Genomic DNA, 17,246 nt, shown 5'->3' with positions numbered 1-17,246 from the left:
CTGCAAATGGGAAAATGTAATTCTGTGTCCCGTTGAGGAAGACGGCAAATATTGTGATTTGGCCTGTTCAGATCGCTCCTGTGCATTCCCGAACTCAATAAAAGGATTCGTAGGATACATATCCAATGAAATTGCCAAGCCTGTGGGACTGGACGTGAGAAAACGTACGAAGAAGTGGAAAAACTGGAGGGACAAAAAGGAGTGGGGATCAAAGAGAGAGAAGGGCATCCCAGACCAGCTCATAAATTGACCATTGCAAGACTTAGCATTAAATATAATAAATCAAAAATAAAACCTGCTGGACATTTTCAGCTCTGAATGTAAACTAAATCAACGACTTTGCTTGTTTCCAGCAGGTGATGCAAGTTTTTGACAAATTCAGAGAAAGATAATTTTCCCCAGTCCCCCTGTCCTTGTCACAAAGATTGTACCTTTGCAGCTACTTCCTCTCTGACAATAAATACAAATACAAAAATAATTTGTAACTTTTAGATTTTTTGGATTCGATTATTCGTCGATTCAGTTAAAAAACGTATTTACATCCATGATCATATTCTTGCAAAGGCAGCTTGAGAGAGAAAGTAGCTAATTATGCTGCTTAGAACCACTCCATCTAAATTTGGACCCTTTCTGCAAACTCTGCAAGCTTGAATTTATTTGTTTGAATGATGCTGTATATTAATGACGCAATAGTGCCACCTGGCGGAGAAGATAAAGACATGCAGTTTTAACCAGTCATATTCAAATTGGCAATTCAATAACCAGGCTGCTTGAAAATAGAGGGGAACTTTACTTTTAGATGTAGAAACATGAAGTGCTCATAAAATAAAGACAATAACGTTTTCAATTTTTGTCGGTCTCTCCTCTGATTGTTATTTTAAGGATGTTTGAAAAGGCATAAAGAGCTTTAGCAGCCGTTTCTACTTTTAAAAACCTTGGCACTGTGGCAGGCTGGCAACCTTTCCAGGGTACACCTCGCCCTGTGGTGCCTGGGAAAGGCTCCAGCCCCACAACTTTCGTGATAGAAACTTATTGTGTTTTCAAGGATAAGCCCCCCAGTACTCCTGTCTACTTTCTTCATCTAGTGACTATTCCCCTTTTGTCTTTGCTAACCGCTTCATTTGAATCAGAATCAGAATCAGAAACTTTATTGTCATTGTCATGAGAACAACGAAATTAAGAATGGTCCCCGATCATTGCATCATCCCTAGCAATATCAAAATATAAATAAAACAATAAAATTCAATAAATAAAATAGATAGAATACTTAAAATACTAATAAGATATAACAGTAAAACATTCACATACATTCCCACACACATGCTTCAGACCGTGCATAGATTAACACAAGAGTGGCGTGATGGACATTTTTTTGTAGTATTCAGATGTGTTATTGCAGTTGGATAACAGCTGTGTTTGAGTCTATTAGTCCTTGCTCTGATTGCCCTGTACCGTCTGCCTGAGGGCAACAGTTCGAACAGGGAGTGGCCAGGATGTGAGGTGTCTTTTATGATGTTTTGGGCCTTTTTAAAACAGTGGGCGTTGTGTAGAACTTCCAGTGTGGGGAGAGGGCAGCCAGTGATCTTTTGGGCGGTGTTAATGATCCCTTGGAGTGCTTTCCTCTGAGCCCCTGTGCAGCTAGTGTACCAGATGCATATGCAGTAAGTTAGAACACTCTCAATGGTGGCTCTGTAGAAGGACACCAGCAGTCTCTGCGTGATGTTATTCCTCCTGAGAATTCTCAGGAAGTACAGTCTCTGTTGGGCCTTTTTCAGCAGCTCGGAGGTGTTCACACTCCAGGAAAGGTTCTCCTCTATATTTGAATACTCTCCTATATTCCTTATTGCACCACCAAATCTCCTCGTCCTCTTTCCTTCTTGGCAGTTTCCCTCAGCACTTCATTTGTGCTCTCCCAGTTATCTGATAACTTTTTCCTGCAACCCAGAGCGTGTTTCAACTCCTCCCTGTACTCTGTGCAACATTCTTGCTTCTTCATTTCCCACCATTTAATCATTGAAGCTACCTTCATGTGCTTCCTTTTTCAAAATCATCCTACAGATTACTATCTAATCTTTCCTTGCTGCATTCTTACCTGTAAATGCATCATTTCTGTTACTGTTACATGAGGAGAGAACTTAATCTAAGGACGGCAAATCAACAACTGTTTGTTTGTTTTCAGCATTCTCATTCCATTACTTTTGTTAGTGCTGCTTTGTAATTCATCATGATGTTACTGAACATGTCATAATTAAATTGAGATACTTCAACTGAGTTGAATAAAATTGATCAGTTTTAACAATAGCTGAAAGCTAAAGCTTAACCCCCCCCCCCTGCTTTGGAGGAATGTTTTTCTTCAGATTGATTATTTTTACTTTTGATATTATATACACAATTTTCTAGCGAAGTGATGAGTTTTAATATTACTTTTGTGCCAGCCCCTTTGTGGAACAGCACATAGCTTGTTAGCTAATTAGAAACACGAGTTGTGCCTTATGAGAAAGGCTGAGAGCGGATCATCATTTCTGTTTACTTGGGAGGAGGATGTGCCAGTGAAGACATCACCTTATTGGTACAGCTGTCTTTGTCACAGGTAAGACAGCCATCCAATCTGGTAGCATGGCATAAATGCAAATCCCCCATTCACTTTCTAGCTTCATACTCATGATCCTGTCTGATACTCTTAACCTCCACAACACCATGAGTACACTCTTCCTTCAAGAATACCCTACCCTATTTGTTTTCCTATCTGCACTATGGTAGAACACTTTGAATCCCTCTTCACTGTACCTGGTTTTGCTTCCCTGCCACCCGATCTTCTGCACACAGATTAGCTTCCTCCCTTCTCTTAATTATATTAGCCAGGTCTCTATCTCTATACCAGCCATATCCCCCACATTTAAATTCCTTAATCAGGGCTCCAACCAATCTGGTATGGAAATCTCATTTTGATGATCCACATGTTTGATTTGGCAAAACCTTTTTTGTCAGATGCCTTTTCCATACTCAGCCCCCTCACCCACTGTTTATCTGGACTGTTTATATGGACTATCGTTGCCAAGTGCTGGCTCAAAGAGAGTGTTCTGATTGTTGGAGTTTTCTGTGTATTATTGTTTAAAAAAAGAAATGATCATTTATCTGGCTCATTTGTGCTTTTTAGCATGTGTGTGTGTTTTACAGGACAGAAATTATTTCATATGAACGCCAAATCTTATCCAACTACTGGGAGCCTGGTTCACGTGAGTAAATCTGTTGTGGAGACATTTTACCAAAAATGTCCCCATGGTGTTGCTAGAGAGGTCACAGGATCAACAGAAGTAAAAGTGAAAATAAAATACATTGTGTCACCGTGCCATTCAGGTATGCTGATAAACCAGATACTGTAGAGTATAACTGTTGAGTGTACAACTGCCAGTTTGTCATGTAAACGAGTATGAACAGAGACTGGTTTTTGTAAGAGTGTTCTTGCCAGACACTGGATGCCTACTGCTATTAAATCACTGATTTCACTACAGCATTTGTGTGTTTTAAGTTCACAGCAGTGCTGTTCCTGTATTTAGAAAAGTTGTAATAGAAAAATGGCTGCACAATTGTCATAAATCAACTTTCATGGCAGATGAAGGCCGGTACATCAAGCTGATGTCAAATTAGGTCTGGAATGAGTCCGACAGCAATAACGATAACCAGCTCAATGTGTTCAGTTACATGCAGGCAAAAAGTACAAGTTGAGAAAAGAGAGGGATTGTACTGTAGATGTATGAACTGACTGTTTATTAAAAACTCAAACATTGGCATATTAAAGACAAATAACATGAAGACGGAGGTCAAATGGCTGCTGCTGTGGATGCAATTTTGCCTCTGCTAGCCTTTACTGCATAGTTACAAGCATTGCCTCCCAAATTCAGTGTTTCTTTGTTTGCACTGACAAGCATTGCCATGGAAACACAAGGGAGTGAAATTAGACAAAATTTTCAAGGGTAGCTGTACCAAGGAGCCCAGTCCACCAGGCTGTGAAAGGATGATAAAACCCAAGACCAAAGGCAGCACAATATCATCTCTCTGGGGCTGAGAGAACTACAGTCTGCCATAAAGTTCCTGAGTGTTCTTTCAGTCTCTCACATCTTTCAGAGAAACACTGCAAGTTTTACCTCAACTTGTACACAATCACCACACATGAGCCTCCCTCCATATGAGAGTAATCTGATGTCTATGGCTGTTCCCTCAAAAGCAAAAAGTAGTTTCTATTCCATTTTCTTACACAGGTTGCGTGTTAAAGATTTATAGAGCTGATGAAGGGAAAAAAATTGAGTCAGGAAAGAGGAGGAGAGAAAGAAGGAGAGTGTGAGACAGATGGAGGAAAAGCATTAAAATTTTGATTGGATTTATACAGTTTTGTGCCAGTGCAGCAACCATACAACCAAGGCAAATAACAGCAGACACTCAGAATCTCACTAGTACTTATACAAAAATATATGAGAATATATATACAGTGCATTGCAGTCTGAGTATTTGCAGAGCAACACATTTTATTTTGGTATGTTAGTTTATCAAAGTGCTGATTTTATTCTTCAAAAGTATTCGTATTTGTACTGAAAGTAAACCGGTAGAGCTATTTCATGGACTGTTATTGGCCAGAGGTCACCAACAGGCAGACTGCTATCCTATACAGACCTACAGCCAAAACAGAAGGTTATGATCTAGGTTCGGTGGCTGAAGAAATGCACAGACCAACTTGATGCGAGTTAAGCCATCCCACGTGATACCAGTCAGCCAATCAACTCAGTGCATTCCAGGTGGTAAACACTGACTCTACAGTGCAGACAGAATGAGTAAGGTACACATGAAAAGACAGTAGACAGAAGTGATGTAAAAAGAAGAAAGGAGAAATACAGATGACTGCAATGAGTAATGTTAAAAAAAGATACAGGTGACACGAAGAAAGGAAAGAAAGAATAAGGAACAAATGGTGCTCTGCCAGTAGAAAAGTAGAGTGAAAATAGACCAATGAGTAAATGCTGGGGCTCTCCTGATGCACTTTGTTAATCTTGAAGATGATGTGGACCTGAAAGAGCAGATTGTGTGAGATGACCCTTCCACTTTTAGTGCCCCTGTGCATTTCAACTATATTTGGCTCCACACAAAAGCGAGGCAGTTTTCTTCACAGTTAACATAATCAAAACTAGATATAGTTCTCAATTCATCAATGAGCACATCCTCATGTGTGTGAGGATGGCCCTGATTACATCCAAGGCTGACAGGACTAAGATTTACACCAATGTACAGTGATTTGTATGTAATTTTAGAGGACTCACAGTCGTGTGCTCCAATCCACACACAAATACAAAGCAATCTGACCACATGTTAAACTGTTTTACAAATGAGTACATGAAAACCTAAATAAATACTCATCATTCACGCACAAGTTAAGTTCTGCTCACAAATGGATAATTTTCTCTATAAAAACCCTTTCCGTGCATACAAATGTCAGAAACTACACGTAACACCTCTCCTCGCTCACAAAACCTTGAATACGTGTGCACCACTCACCTGGTACTCACAGATGATGTCGCACGCCCACGTGGGGTTTTCAAGCAAATTTTATGCTGTCAACTTTGCACAGATCCACAAATGTAAGCTGCCTGTAGAGATGATTTTTGTTTGTTTATTTCAAATAAAGTGGACACTTGTAAAGGCAGAAAGTAAAAGAACAGTAAAGTAAATGTAAAAGTTTATTTATGTAGCATATTTTACAGACAGATGTCGCAAAGTGCTTCACAAGAGAGGTATCAAAAACACAATACAGTCATAAATACATCATACAAGCCCTGGTCTAATTAAAAGATTTTCGAAATAAAAATGTCTTTAGCTGCTTTTTGAAGGTCTCCACCGAGTCCAAACGCTGTACAAAGGAAGTGCATTCAACAGTCTGGGTGCAACAGCTTGGAAAGATCAGTCCCCTCGAGTTCTGAAACAAGTGTGGTGGACCACTTGTCTAAAACTAGGTGGAGTCCAACTGAAAACTTTTGCATGTGTGCGTTTAAAAAAAACAAAAAAAAGTTTCTGCTGTTCAGTCATCTCCACTTCGACTGGTGTTCATAGGCACTGATTCACCCCAGAGAGATGGCCCTGACTTGTTTCCCAGTGAGCCTTTACTTCTGCACATTGTGACTACGAGTAGCAATAGGACTAAAACTAAGACGATGAGAATTACAATAGCTATTATTATATAAGTCCTTGTGCTACATTCAGAATCGGCATTAGCATCACCTGCAAAGAAGAAGACAAAGAAAGGTATTTCCACATCTTTTGATATTTACTGAGAAAAATGACGTGTTAAGGGAAGTGTGTCAAGACATGCCTACCTTCTGTGAGAACACTGACATTGAAATGCCCTGACTTTTCCACTGCAACTTTTCTCCACCCACGAGACAGAGAAGGCAGCCACTCCTCTACCTCACAGAAATACAGGCCACTATTTTCAGGACCAGGATTCAAGAACGTGAGGCTGAATTGGCTGGGGTCAGGGTGGTCGTATCTCAGGCGAACATTCTCCCCAAACCTGTCCTGTAGAGTCGAGTTTCTGTAGACTGTAAATATGGGGCGCTGTTTCGTTTCTATTTCTTTCTGCCAAAACCATGTGACCTGGAACTTGGATTCATTGCTGGATTGTTTGTTGATGTTACAGGGGATAGTCAAATCCTGGTTTCTGCTTGTATTCATCTCTGCTTCCTCCTTTGGAATAGAGAGATTGTTTTCTGTGAATACGCACAAGGATAAAACTTTTGTTTAACAAGGTATCAGACCTGATAAGACCTGATAATTCCATTTCTTGAGAAACTTGATGTAAACCCTTTCAAAATGTTTTTCTCCAGTTGTTTTATAAATGTATTCTCACCTTACCAAATATTTAATTCTAACTTTTAGATACTTCACAGTATAGACACAGTTCTGATCAAATCACCAATGATTTACTAATGTCAGCTGTCTCTAGGCTCTTAAACATACTCGTGCTCCTTGATCTGAACTCTTCTTTCGATATAATCTCTCATTACAAATAAAGAGATTAGAATGCGTTAGTAATGTTACCTTGGGTGTTAAAGACTTATAGGGCTAATGAAGGAAAAAAAAATCAGGAAAAATCAGGAAAGAGGAGGAGAAAAACATCCATGCAAACATAAGCTACAACATTAAGAACATTAACATTCCAACAGAACACTTCTAAAACTGTGATCATACCTGTTACTTTTACACTGAGTTTGATAGCACCACCACTGTCTGAGGCCTTCAGCTGCCAGTGAGCTTCATTATCCAGCTGGTATTGATCCACTTGGCACCAGTAGGTTCCACTATCCTCTTCATGGGCTTTCTGAATACTTAGGTAAAAGCTTTTCTGAGTGGGTCTGGACAGGCGTAGCCGCTCCTGCAGGCCTCTGATGTCTTTGTTCTCTGGGTAACTCACCAGGCCGGTGTGATCAAGCTCCACCAGGGAGGCTTTCTTCAAAGAAGAACTGTGTGCAGCATAATGCCAAATGACTCGATAGAAAACCGAAGAACCAGAAGCTCCTGAGGTGATGCTACAGTTGAGCTTGACTTCCTCTCCTTCTTTGGCAGTCAGCTGCTGCTCTTTCTTATCTAAACGAAGGTTGGGGGCTAGAAAATAGAAATAAGAAGATGAAGTTATATATTTCTAAATGGCATGTTTCATTTATTTTTGTGCTTATTGTATATGGCATGTGAAGTAATAAAGTAATGAAAAATAAATGTATTCACCAGGCTCAGTAATTGTTAGCACTGTGCTTTTGGACACTGTTGAGAGCAGATACCATTCACCACGAGGATCTTGAAGCCACTCGCCCACTTTGCATGTATATAAACCTTTATCTGAGATTCGAGCTTGCCGAATAATCAGTTCAAAAGTGGGTCCTTTGCTGCGCCTCATGCTGATTCGCTGACGCAGGTCCACCTGGGATTCCGTTACTATGGAATTCCGGTCCAAGCTTACAATGGTCTTATTTCCTGCATTTTCCTCATGCAGCCAGGTGATAGAATAGAGTGATGATTCAGACGTTTTTTTGACGATGGAACATGTTATTGTTATGTCAGTGCTTATAGTTCTTGTCAACGCAGGAATAGGTGACACATCAAGCCTGCTTACTAGAAAAGGAGACAACATTTTCATTATTTTCTGAGGAAACAGGGAAAAAATGACTCTTTCTATTTAATGATGCCCCAAAATGGCTGCAGCTGGCAGTACCTGGGTTGTTTACTATCACAGAAAGCTGATTGGATGCTTTCAACTCCTTGTGCACATTCTTCAGTAAGACAGACACATTACACTGGTAGCTTCCTCCTTCTCTGTGGCTGGTACCAATGACCAGCAGATAGTACATGACTTCAGTTTTTCTGCTTTCTACTCGTAGCTGGTAGTGGTTCTGATCTGCAGACCAACTGATGGTGCCATCAGGGGAAAGTGTCAGGATGGTGTCTGGTGTTTTAGCCTCACGTTGCACGCTCCAAGTCACTGTTACCGGCATGTGTGGACCTTTGACCCGGCACATCAACTCCAATTTTTCTCCAACAATCACCCGAGTCTTGCGACTGATTAGAGACACTCCCATCAGCGTGTCTGACACAAAAATCCAAAATGGTCAGTGACAGCAAGTAAGAAAGGAGAAGCTGGTGATCAAGCAATCATTAGTGTTAAAGAAAAAAAAATCATGCATCATTTCATCTTTTAAAAAAGAAAAGGTTAGCTTGAATACACAAAAATGACTTTCATCCAATATGTGTCATGACATCTATGTCTCAAGCTTATAAATGCATGCATTAGCCAGCTTTAGCCATATATTTATGCAGCTACGTGTCATTTTTAAAAACTGTAAGCGAAACCTAAACCACATTTGCCCTAAAACAAAATATTCAGTCAAACACAAACATTCTAAGGATAGCTTTTTTTGCCTGAAAGCCTGGCTTGGCAAAAAACCCCATTTGTGCATGTGGTTTGTTAATGTGTAACCTACCCGCTGAGTGTTAATGTCTCCTGTCATATAGTTATGAAAATGCAAAGAAATTAAAATAATTCCTTTTACCATCCTGCCTATTAGTCTGATATTCAGCATTGTTTGCCTATTATAACCACTACCCTCCTTTTCACATATGCTGCTCACCGTTGCCTCTATAACTTATATGTCCAAAGAAACAGCTAATCCTGAGCTGCCCCTGTGATATACTCATTTGTAATTCTGTCCATCATCAAGATGCAATGAAAACATTAGCATCATCAAACCTGTTTTGACAGAGCCAACAAATCATACTTCACAGAAAGTTAAACCTTCCCAAAGTGGTTTTAGAAAAGCTCAACAAATCACACCACTCAATAAGAACAAACACCTGTTACAATGAAAGTAATATCATATGTCTTGAATAGTTTGTACTACACAAACACACAGACACATCTTACCTATAGAAATCACTGTCACAGTGGTAGTTTGTGTCTGGTTGTGAGTGTTGCCATTAGGTTTGCGCTCAGACACAGCACACTGGTACACTCCTGAATCAGACAGTGTGACCTCATCAAGCGCTAGGGTGAAGTTGTCAGTAGATGGACGCATCACCTTCACTTTGCGACTCATGAACTCCTCTGCTATCTCTGTAACACCCTCCTCATTTATACTGATGATGTCAGTGAACGAGGCCGTTGGTGTTGATTTGTGTTGCCAGGTGACAGAGAGCTGACCTTGAACCCCATCCACTTTACAGGAGAGATGCAGCCCGCCCCCTTCGGCCACATTTACAGCCTGCTGCATTTTGACTGTCAGCCTGTTTTCTGTGAGGAGATGAGGCAACAGACAGATAGTACTGCTGTGTTTGAGAAGACAAAATAATTTCCCTAACAGTAAAAAAAAAAAACAGAAACAAAAATATGCAACCTAACACTTTGTTTAAGCCTTAATACCAACAGATTCAAATCAACAATGTAAAAAGGAAAGTGAAATAAACCCTGAATAACTGAGTGTGTGTGTTCACTATGACAAACCCTGGGGCTGAAATGCTACAAAACATAATGTTCAGTCAAACATTCTGAAGACAGTTTTGTTTTCTGAAAGTCGCACTCACAATTCAGCTAAGAAACACACAAAACAAAACAACTTTTGCTTTTTGTTAATAACTGTGCAATCTCATTGTTGAGTGTTGAGATGTGGAAACCTAAAATTTTGACTCATGACAATGCAAAGAGTAAATCCACTAAACAACATGATTTTGCTTTGCAGATGTATTCCATCTAGATTTCCTGTGGGGAAATGTAACGTTTGATTTAATGTTGTTCAGTAAACAAAAGAAGGGTTCCCAAAGTATTACATTAAGACTCTCAATATCAGTATGTTTTGGATATTTGTCTGCCATTTTCTTGTAATATGTCACTACGGATTAAAGTGTTTAATGAATATATCTGCAAGTAAACAGCTAATTACTCAAACTGACCAAAATCCATATATTTACTTTGTTATTCCTTCTGTAATATTTGAAGTGTAGTTTAACAAAGAAGTGTTAGAATTTATGATAGAAACACCTGTTACAATGAAGGTAATATCATATCTTACATAGTTTGTACTACACAAACACACAGACACATCTTACCTATAGAAGTCACTGTCACAGTGGTAGTTTGTGCCTGGTTGTGAGTCTTGCTGTTAGGTTTGCGCTCAGACACAGCACACCGGTACACTCCTGAATCAGACAGTGTGACCTCATCAAGCTCTAAGGTGAAGTTGTGAGTAGCTGGATGCATCACCCTCACTTTGCGACTCATGAACTCCTCTGCTATCTCTGTAACACCCTCCTGACTTATACTGATGATCTCGGTGAACGAGGCCATTCGTGCTGATTTGAGTTGCCAGGTGACAGACAGTTGACCTTGAACCCCATCCACTTTACAGGAGAGATGCAGCCCGCCCCCTTCGGTGACATTTCCTGCCTGCTGCATTTTGATTGACAGCCTGTTTTCTGTGAGGAGATGAGGCAACAGAAAGAGTTAATAACGTTCGATAAAATTAACCTAGTGTATGGGAACTTACAGGTTCCTGGTGCTGAGGTAACAAAAGGCTGTGCACCAGGTGTGGTAGGCCTTTGTCTTGTTCAGTGAACGGGGTTGATTAAATACCGGCCTTATCTTTGTGCAGTAAATGTACTATCAGCTAGATGAGTCACTTTAGCCGATTAATTACTAACCTGGGGCTAGATGTTTCTTTTAGAGCTATGTCATAAACTTAAAAAAAAAAAAAAAAAAACAGTGTGTTAGTGAAGTACCTCTTGACCCATTTTGTTATTTTATTGATGCAAATTTATGTTAAAGCCCTTCCTCAGAACCTTAACCTGTAGCTGTGGGGATTTACATGTTTAATTATTGAGCATATTTGTAGCAATGCAGTCGTGTATGATGTGTTAATGCTATGCGTGATTCTAATTATTCCTTGCTTCTGTTTCGAATTCCAGTCATGTGCCAATTATTATCCACTGGAGTTTTTAAATGGTTCCTATTTAAAAAAATTTGTTTTAGATATTGTGTTAGTGATTTTAACCCTGGTCCTGCTGCTATATTTAAGGTTTCCTGGTAGCAGCCGGTGTATTCACTGGAAGTGGTCGGGTGTTAGGTCAGACCTGGTGAGGTGATGGAATTGAGTGTAGTGGGTTTTGGAGTGTGATAACTGAGTTAATAAGTAATAATTTTAATAGTGCTTCACACTGTGCCACAACCTCTGTGTGTGCCCGTGTCCAGTGAATTTTAGTAGGACCAGTGGATGTAGTCAATGAAGCTACTTATAACAACAGCTGAAGTGGATATTTTGACTGCAGTGTTTGTCACAACTTCTTCACTCCTCTCTTTGGGAGCAGACAAACAATGTAAAGGTACAGTGACTTAAACCCCTGAATAACTGAGTGTATATGTGTTCACTTTGACACACCTGTGGCTGAGACGCTGACCCGCTGTGGGCTGGAGTCTTTGGGTTCTCCCTCAATAAAAGTATCATCTTGGCCTCTCTCTTGAGGCCAGACTGTACAGATATACTCTCCCTGATCCTCAGTTCTCACAGGCTTTAAGATAAGACGGTAATTTCTGTTCCCAGTTCGGGCAGCTCTGAGCTCTCCATTTTTCTGTCGAACACTGTACTCCGGTGCCACAGTGAGAACGCCTGTGGGACCAATGCGGGCCAGCTCCACACTTCCCTTGAGCCATGCTACAGAGAAGAATCTTTTCTCCACGTCCTGTGTGTTTATATTACAGGACAGCATCAGCTCCTGCCCCTCCTGCAGCGCTGCCGGCTGTGCTGAGATTTCCACTGCCAGAGACGGAGACGATGGCTCCACCACCTCTACTCAAGACAAAAAATGAAAACAGTGAGACATTCACACAGGTGTCTATAGGATAAGTAAACATTAATGTGCTGACCAATATCAAGATGTGTTATAAATATAGCACGACTGAGTAAAATTCCAACCTGTGGCTTTAACTGTCAGGGTCATTTCTTCTGCATTCTTCTGTATGATGATGTACCAGGAGCCATCAGGATCTTGGATCCACTCCTGAGCCTGGCAGTAGATCCTACCTTGGTCTGATGGCTCAACCTCAGCCATCTTTAGGCTGTACGAGGCCTCTCCCCATTTATCTAAGCGTATGAGACCTGCTTGGTAACGCCTTTCAAACCCCTGGCCTGGGCTCAGTGTAAAATCTCTATTCAGAGAAATGATAGGCTGAGCGTCCTCCTGTCCATCTTTATGGAGATACCAGGCAACAGACAGATGGGTGTGCTGGCTGGTGCTGCTAGAGGCCAGGCATGTTAAAGTCAGAGCTTCACCCTCGTTTAAGCTCAGTGGTGTGGAAGCAGATGATGAGACACTCAGGGAGTCTTCAATCACTATGAAACCACATCAGAGAAATCAAAAGTCATGAATGCTCTGACATCATCGGTACCATACCTACATGAAGACACATTCAAGCGTTATGACTGAAAATCAGGATGGTGATTGATTACCTTTAACGACTGTCTTATCAGAATACTCTCCATCATAAGCACCTTCTAAGTTGACTGCAGTACATTCATATTCCCCTTCATCAGTTTTCTGCAGGCTTTTTATCTCGAAGCGGACTGAGTTTGGTGAGAGGCGTTTCAAAGCAATTTCATTTTTTCTCACACGGGTTAGGTGAGAAGAATATCCAAAAGTATCTTCATGTGAACTGATGATTTGGATCTCAAAGTCTGGGTTTGAAGGCTTCGTCATACGGAATTCAAAATGTTTGTCAGTGTTTTCACTTCTGAAGCCACTCACACTGCAGGTGATGTAGAGGGGAGAGCCTAACACACGATACAGAGGCCCAGCTTGTGCTTCAGTTTTCACTCTGGCCTCTCCTGAGTAAAGCAGAGACAAAACACAAATGAAGTCATCTGAATCCTGAAACTTTGAAGTGTCACTCATGTATTTACAAGTATATTTATAAGTATCTAACATATACTGTAGGTTATGGCACACTGCATGAATTGTGCATAGAACATCCATTGATATACAGGTGCACACAATGTTTTCAGAAAGATTTTGACATTTTTTATTTTTTGAGGTCTTATTTCCCTGTGGAAATATGTTTGTATGACATTTATGATTAAAAGAAAATGTTTGCAAGTTTTGTCAGATATCACCTGTAACGGTGTGTGCTGTTGGCTCGATTGGCTTTATTTATTTCATGCAGGAATATATATTTTTCCCCACAGAAAGCAAACATTACTACTTTGTCATAAAAGTGATTCGTGAAAAGTGAAAATAATTTGGAGGAGCTAATTTTCTGTAGCAACTAAACTGATATTAAACTATGGAGACCAAAAAAGAATTAACATTTATCAATCAGTGAGTTTACTCTGAGGTTTCTGCTAAATATAATTTCATAAAATGTGAAAAAAACATTTACAGACAACACAAACAACATCTTGGGTTTATCTGAGACATTAAAATTAATATTATGGAACTACAGGAATTCACTGTACTACTTACCACAATATAAAAGTTGACCCAAGCAGAGAATCACACCCGCCCTCCAAAGAGAGAGCACGAAACTCATCGTGTGCCTTCAACTTCAGGCTCAACACTGTACGTCCTCGGCTGCGATCAAGCCCTTGGTTAATGTGTACTGTGTGATCTCTCTGTGCCTTTTCATGCCTTGATTTGCCTGCGCTTCAGGTACGTTACGAACCTCTTTGAAACCTTTCACGCCGTAAATGGGAACATAATGACGTGCAATTTCTTGGAAATGTTATTGCGCGTCCCGCTGAGGGAGACGGCTACTATTGTGATTGGCCTGTTCAGACTGCTCCTGTGCATTTCCGGTGTTCTGACAAAACGTCCTACCGCAAGTAGTTTATGCACATTTCTGCTGTCACAGATTCATTCCAGCACAAATGTAAGTAGGTATAACGGTTTGCCACTTAACTTTGCCCATCAGAGTATGCTTGTAGCTCATAATTATAAAGCCAGGACGGTTTGCCACTTCATTTTAGCCGTTAAAGTATGCTTGTAGGTCACATTCACAAAGGTAGCATGATTTGACACGTAATTTACCTGTCAGAGTATGTGTCTAGCTGTTATTAACAAAGGTAAGATGATTTGCCACTGAATTCTAGCTGTAAAATGATGCTTCTAGCTCATATTCACAAAGGTAGGATTGTTCGCCACTTAATTTTAGCTGTTAAAGTATGCTTGTACGTCACATTTACAAAGGTAGGAAGGTTTGGCACTTAATTTTACCTGTCAGAGTATGTTAGTAGCATATATTCACATAGGTAGGATGGTCCGCCACTGAAATTCGTGTTGTGCGCATGCGTAGAAACAACGGGTAGGATGGATTCCCAGAACACCTGGCCTCGTACATGTCAGTGAATTCCTGTCGGGAAATTGCCAAACAGTGTACGAAGAAGTGGAAAAACTGGAACGACAACTGGGCTTCTTTTTTTTTTCTTGCTTCCCCAAAACAAGTGGGGAGAGAGAAGGGCAAAACTGACCACCGCTAGACATTACAAATACATGTCTTAAAAATAAAACCTGCTAGACAGCAAGTCGCTTCCACCTCTGAATTCGTGCAAACGAAACTCATGTCTTTGCGCGTTCCCAGCAGGTAATGCACGTTTTTGACATTGACATTGACATTTACATCCTTGATCAGATTCTTGCATAGGCAGCTTGAGAGAAAGTAGTTAATTATGCTGCTTAGGACCACCCCATCTAAATTCGGCCACTTACTGCAAACTTTGCAAGCTTGAATGTGGTTGTTTGAATGATGCTGTATATTAATGAGGCAATAGTACCACCTAGTGGAGAACATAAAGACGTACAGTTTATCCAGTCATATTCAAATCGGCATTTTAATTTGCAGACTACTTAAAAATAGTGGGGGACTTTATTTTTAAATGTTCATAAAATTAACAAAATAACGTTTTATGTGTTTGTCATTCTCTACCCTGATGCCATAAAAAATATTCTTAGGTATGTTCAAAAAAGGCATAAAGAGCTTCACAGCAGCAGTTTCTACTCTTAAAAACCTTGGCACTGTTGCAGACTGGTGGCCTGTCCAGGGTACACCTCGCCCTGTGGTGGCTGGGAAAGGCTCCAGCCCCTCCAGGACCCTGAATTGGGCATGCAGATGAGAATGAATGGATGTATTCAACAGAAATGCTAAGAAAGTATTTTAGGTAGGAGACTGTATTAGTCCTTAAACAAAATACACATTTGTGAGACAAATACAGAAAGTAGTATGGGGAAAAACATTTTATGAAGTGAGTATCAATCAGAAAACATCCATCTATCCTTATTACCGTATTCACCATATTAAATTCTGGTTAAGAGAAAAGAGACTTGAAATGATGAAAGAAAATGTATTCTAGTGTAAACTGTTCAGGACATGTGTTTAAGAATAAAAATATTAGAAATTCACTCTGAATGAGACAGAATAGAAACTGCAAACAAACCAGAAATGCTCTGTAGGCTAAACCGTGAAGCTTCTACAGGCCACATGCCAATCAGTGATGTTTTTAATTAGCAGCAAAAAAAGAAAACCAGCTAGAGATGCAAAGTGTTTTTACCTTTCCCTGCACTGCCATGCTTCGTCCCTGTTTGAATCAGCATGGATTATAATCATAACAGAAACTAGGGATCTATAGAAGTAATATATGGCACAGATTCCCAATTTATTCACACCTCCTATGGAACAATACATAAATAACACCAGGAGTTTTTTCCCCGTTCAAGTTGGCACATAATTAAGCAGAAGCCTGCTAATAATGGGTGAATTGCATGTAGTATCATGTATCATGAAACCTTTTCTTAGCTTCATTAGGACTTTGAGTCTTCTTTTGAGCTATAGACTGAACAATATGATATTCCTACATCTCAATTAGATCATCTCTTTGTCCTAAAGTCCTATTTTGAGACTTACAGTGTTTCACAGACCTGCATGTTTCATTGTCACATCAAGCTGCTGCTCAAAATGCAGGTGAAAGACACACTTACAGAAACATTGAAAGAAATAAGGGTTAAGTTTTCCAGAATTATAGATTTGATTAACCTCTTAAGCCCCAACGCCCCCTGATACGGGGGCAAAAGGCAGGAGATCAGGTAGGCTTGGGGTTTAAGAGGTTAAAGAAAATTGGGGGGGATGGAGATCTTGGCTGTGAACCAGAGGCTATGGAATCAGTTTGGAGCCACCCATAAGGACCAGCGGGTTTCCCCGGACATCTTCTGTTCCTTCAGGAAACTGCAGTCACCTTCTATGAGTGCTCACACGCTGTTGTTTTAGCAGACTTAATGTTTAACATGTTTGCAGTCTAAATGTTGGGGAATATTGCTGACATTTATATTTTGGACTAATTGGAATTTCTTTTCTTGCAGTTTTAGGATCTTGAACACTGGAATCTTGAGCTGATGATGGTTCTGGACTCAATATCGAAGGACCACAAAACTCAGTAGCTGTACTGAAGTTAACAACCATCAGATCGTCTTTATTATTATTGCCAACACGATGGAAAAGAAATATTGCATCCTGTTGTTGGAGCTAGATGGAAACCTAGGGGTTCGTCAACGTTATCTAGACATTTCACCCAAAAAATGTCCTCATGGTGGTGCTAGAGGTGAGGCCACGGGATCCACAACATTACAAGTGGCACTAATATTCTTCCTGGCACTTTGCCATTTAAGTGTGCTAAACAACCAGA

The 17,246-nt window shown here is 40.3% G+C and overlaps 1 protein-coding gene across 2 annotated transcripts; it reads right to left on the bottom strand.

Moving 5' to 3' along the window:
- Positions 1 to 5,697: 5,697 nt before the first annotated feature.
- LOC308409615 (immunoglobulin superfamily member 3-like) lies at positions 5,698 to 14,271 on the bottom strand. 2 transcript variants are annotated; one of them, XM_080902495.1, is made up of 11 exons: positions 14,038 to 14,270; positions 13,029 to 13,403; positions 12,495 to 12,911; positions 11,961 to 12,368; positions 10,636 to 11,001; positions 9,458 to 9,823; positions 8,252 to 8,623; positions 7,768 to 8,151; positions 7,234 to 7,647; positions 6,360 to 6,752; positions 5,698 to 6,264 (listed from the first exon to the last, which is right to left on the bottom strand). In XM_080902495.1, the coding sequence occupies exons 1-11, from the start codon at positions 14,102 to 14,104 to the stop codon at positions 6,065 to 6,067; spliced, it is 3,762 nt and encodes a 1,253-aa protein (XP_080758621.1). In that variant the 5' UTR covers positions 14,105 to 14,270; the 3' UTR covers positions 5,698 to 6,064. The 2 variants fall into 2 exon arrangements, with proteins under 2 accessions (XP_080758621.1, XP_080758622.1); XM_080902496.1 differs by lacking the exon at positions 5,698 to 6,264 and having other exon boundaries at positions 6,537 to 6,729; positions 14,038 to 14,271.
- Positions 14,272 to 17,246: the final 2,975 nt, after the last annotated feature.

The sequence above is a fragment of the Rhamphochromis sp. 'chilingali' genome (assembly GCF_963969265.1).
Source record: "Rhamphochromis sp. 'chilingali' genome assembly, chromosome: 14".
NCBI lineage: Eukaryota > Metazoa > Chordata > Actinopteri > Cichliformes > Cichlidae > Rhamphochromis > Rhamphochromis sp. 'chilingali'.
This window is presented reverse-complemented; position numbering and strand designations above follow the sequence as displayed.

Coding starts and splice junctions, on each gene's coding strand:
- LOC308409615 (XM_080902495.1), bottom strand. CDS start 14,104: ATGAGTTTCGTGCTCTCTCTTTGGAGGGCGGGTGTGATTCTCTGCTTG. Junction 9,824..10,635: donor TGTGACAGTGACTTCTATAG/GTAAGATGTGTC, acceptor ATCTCCTCACAG/AAAACAGGCTGACAGTCAAA. Junction 6,753..7,233: donor ACTCAGTGTAAAAGTAACAG/GTATGATCACAG, acceptor GCGTATTCACAG/AAAACAATCTCTCTATTCCA.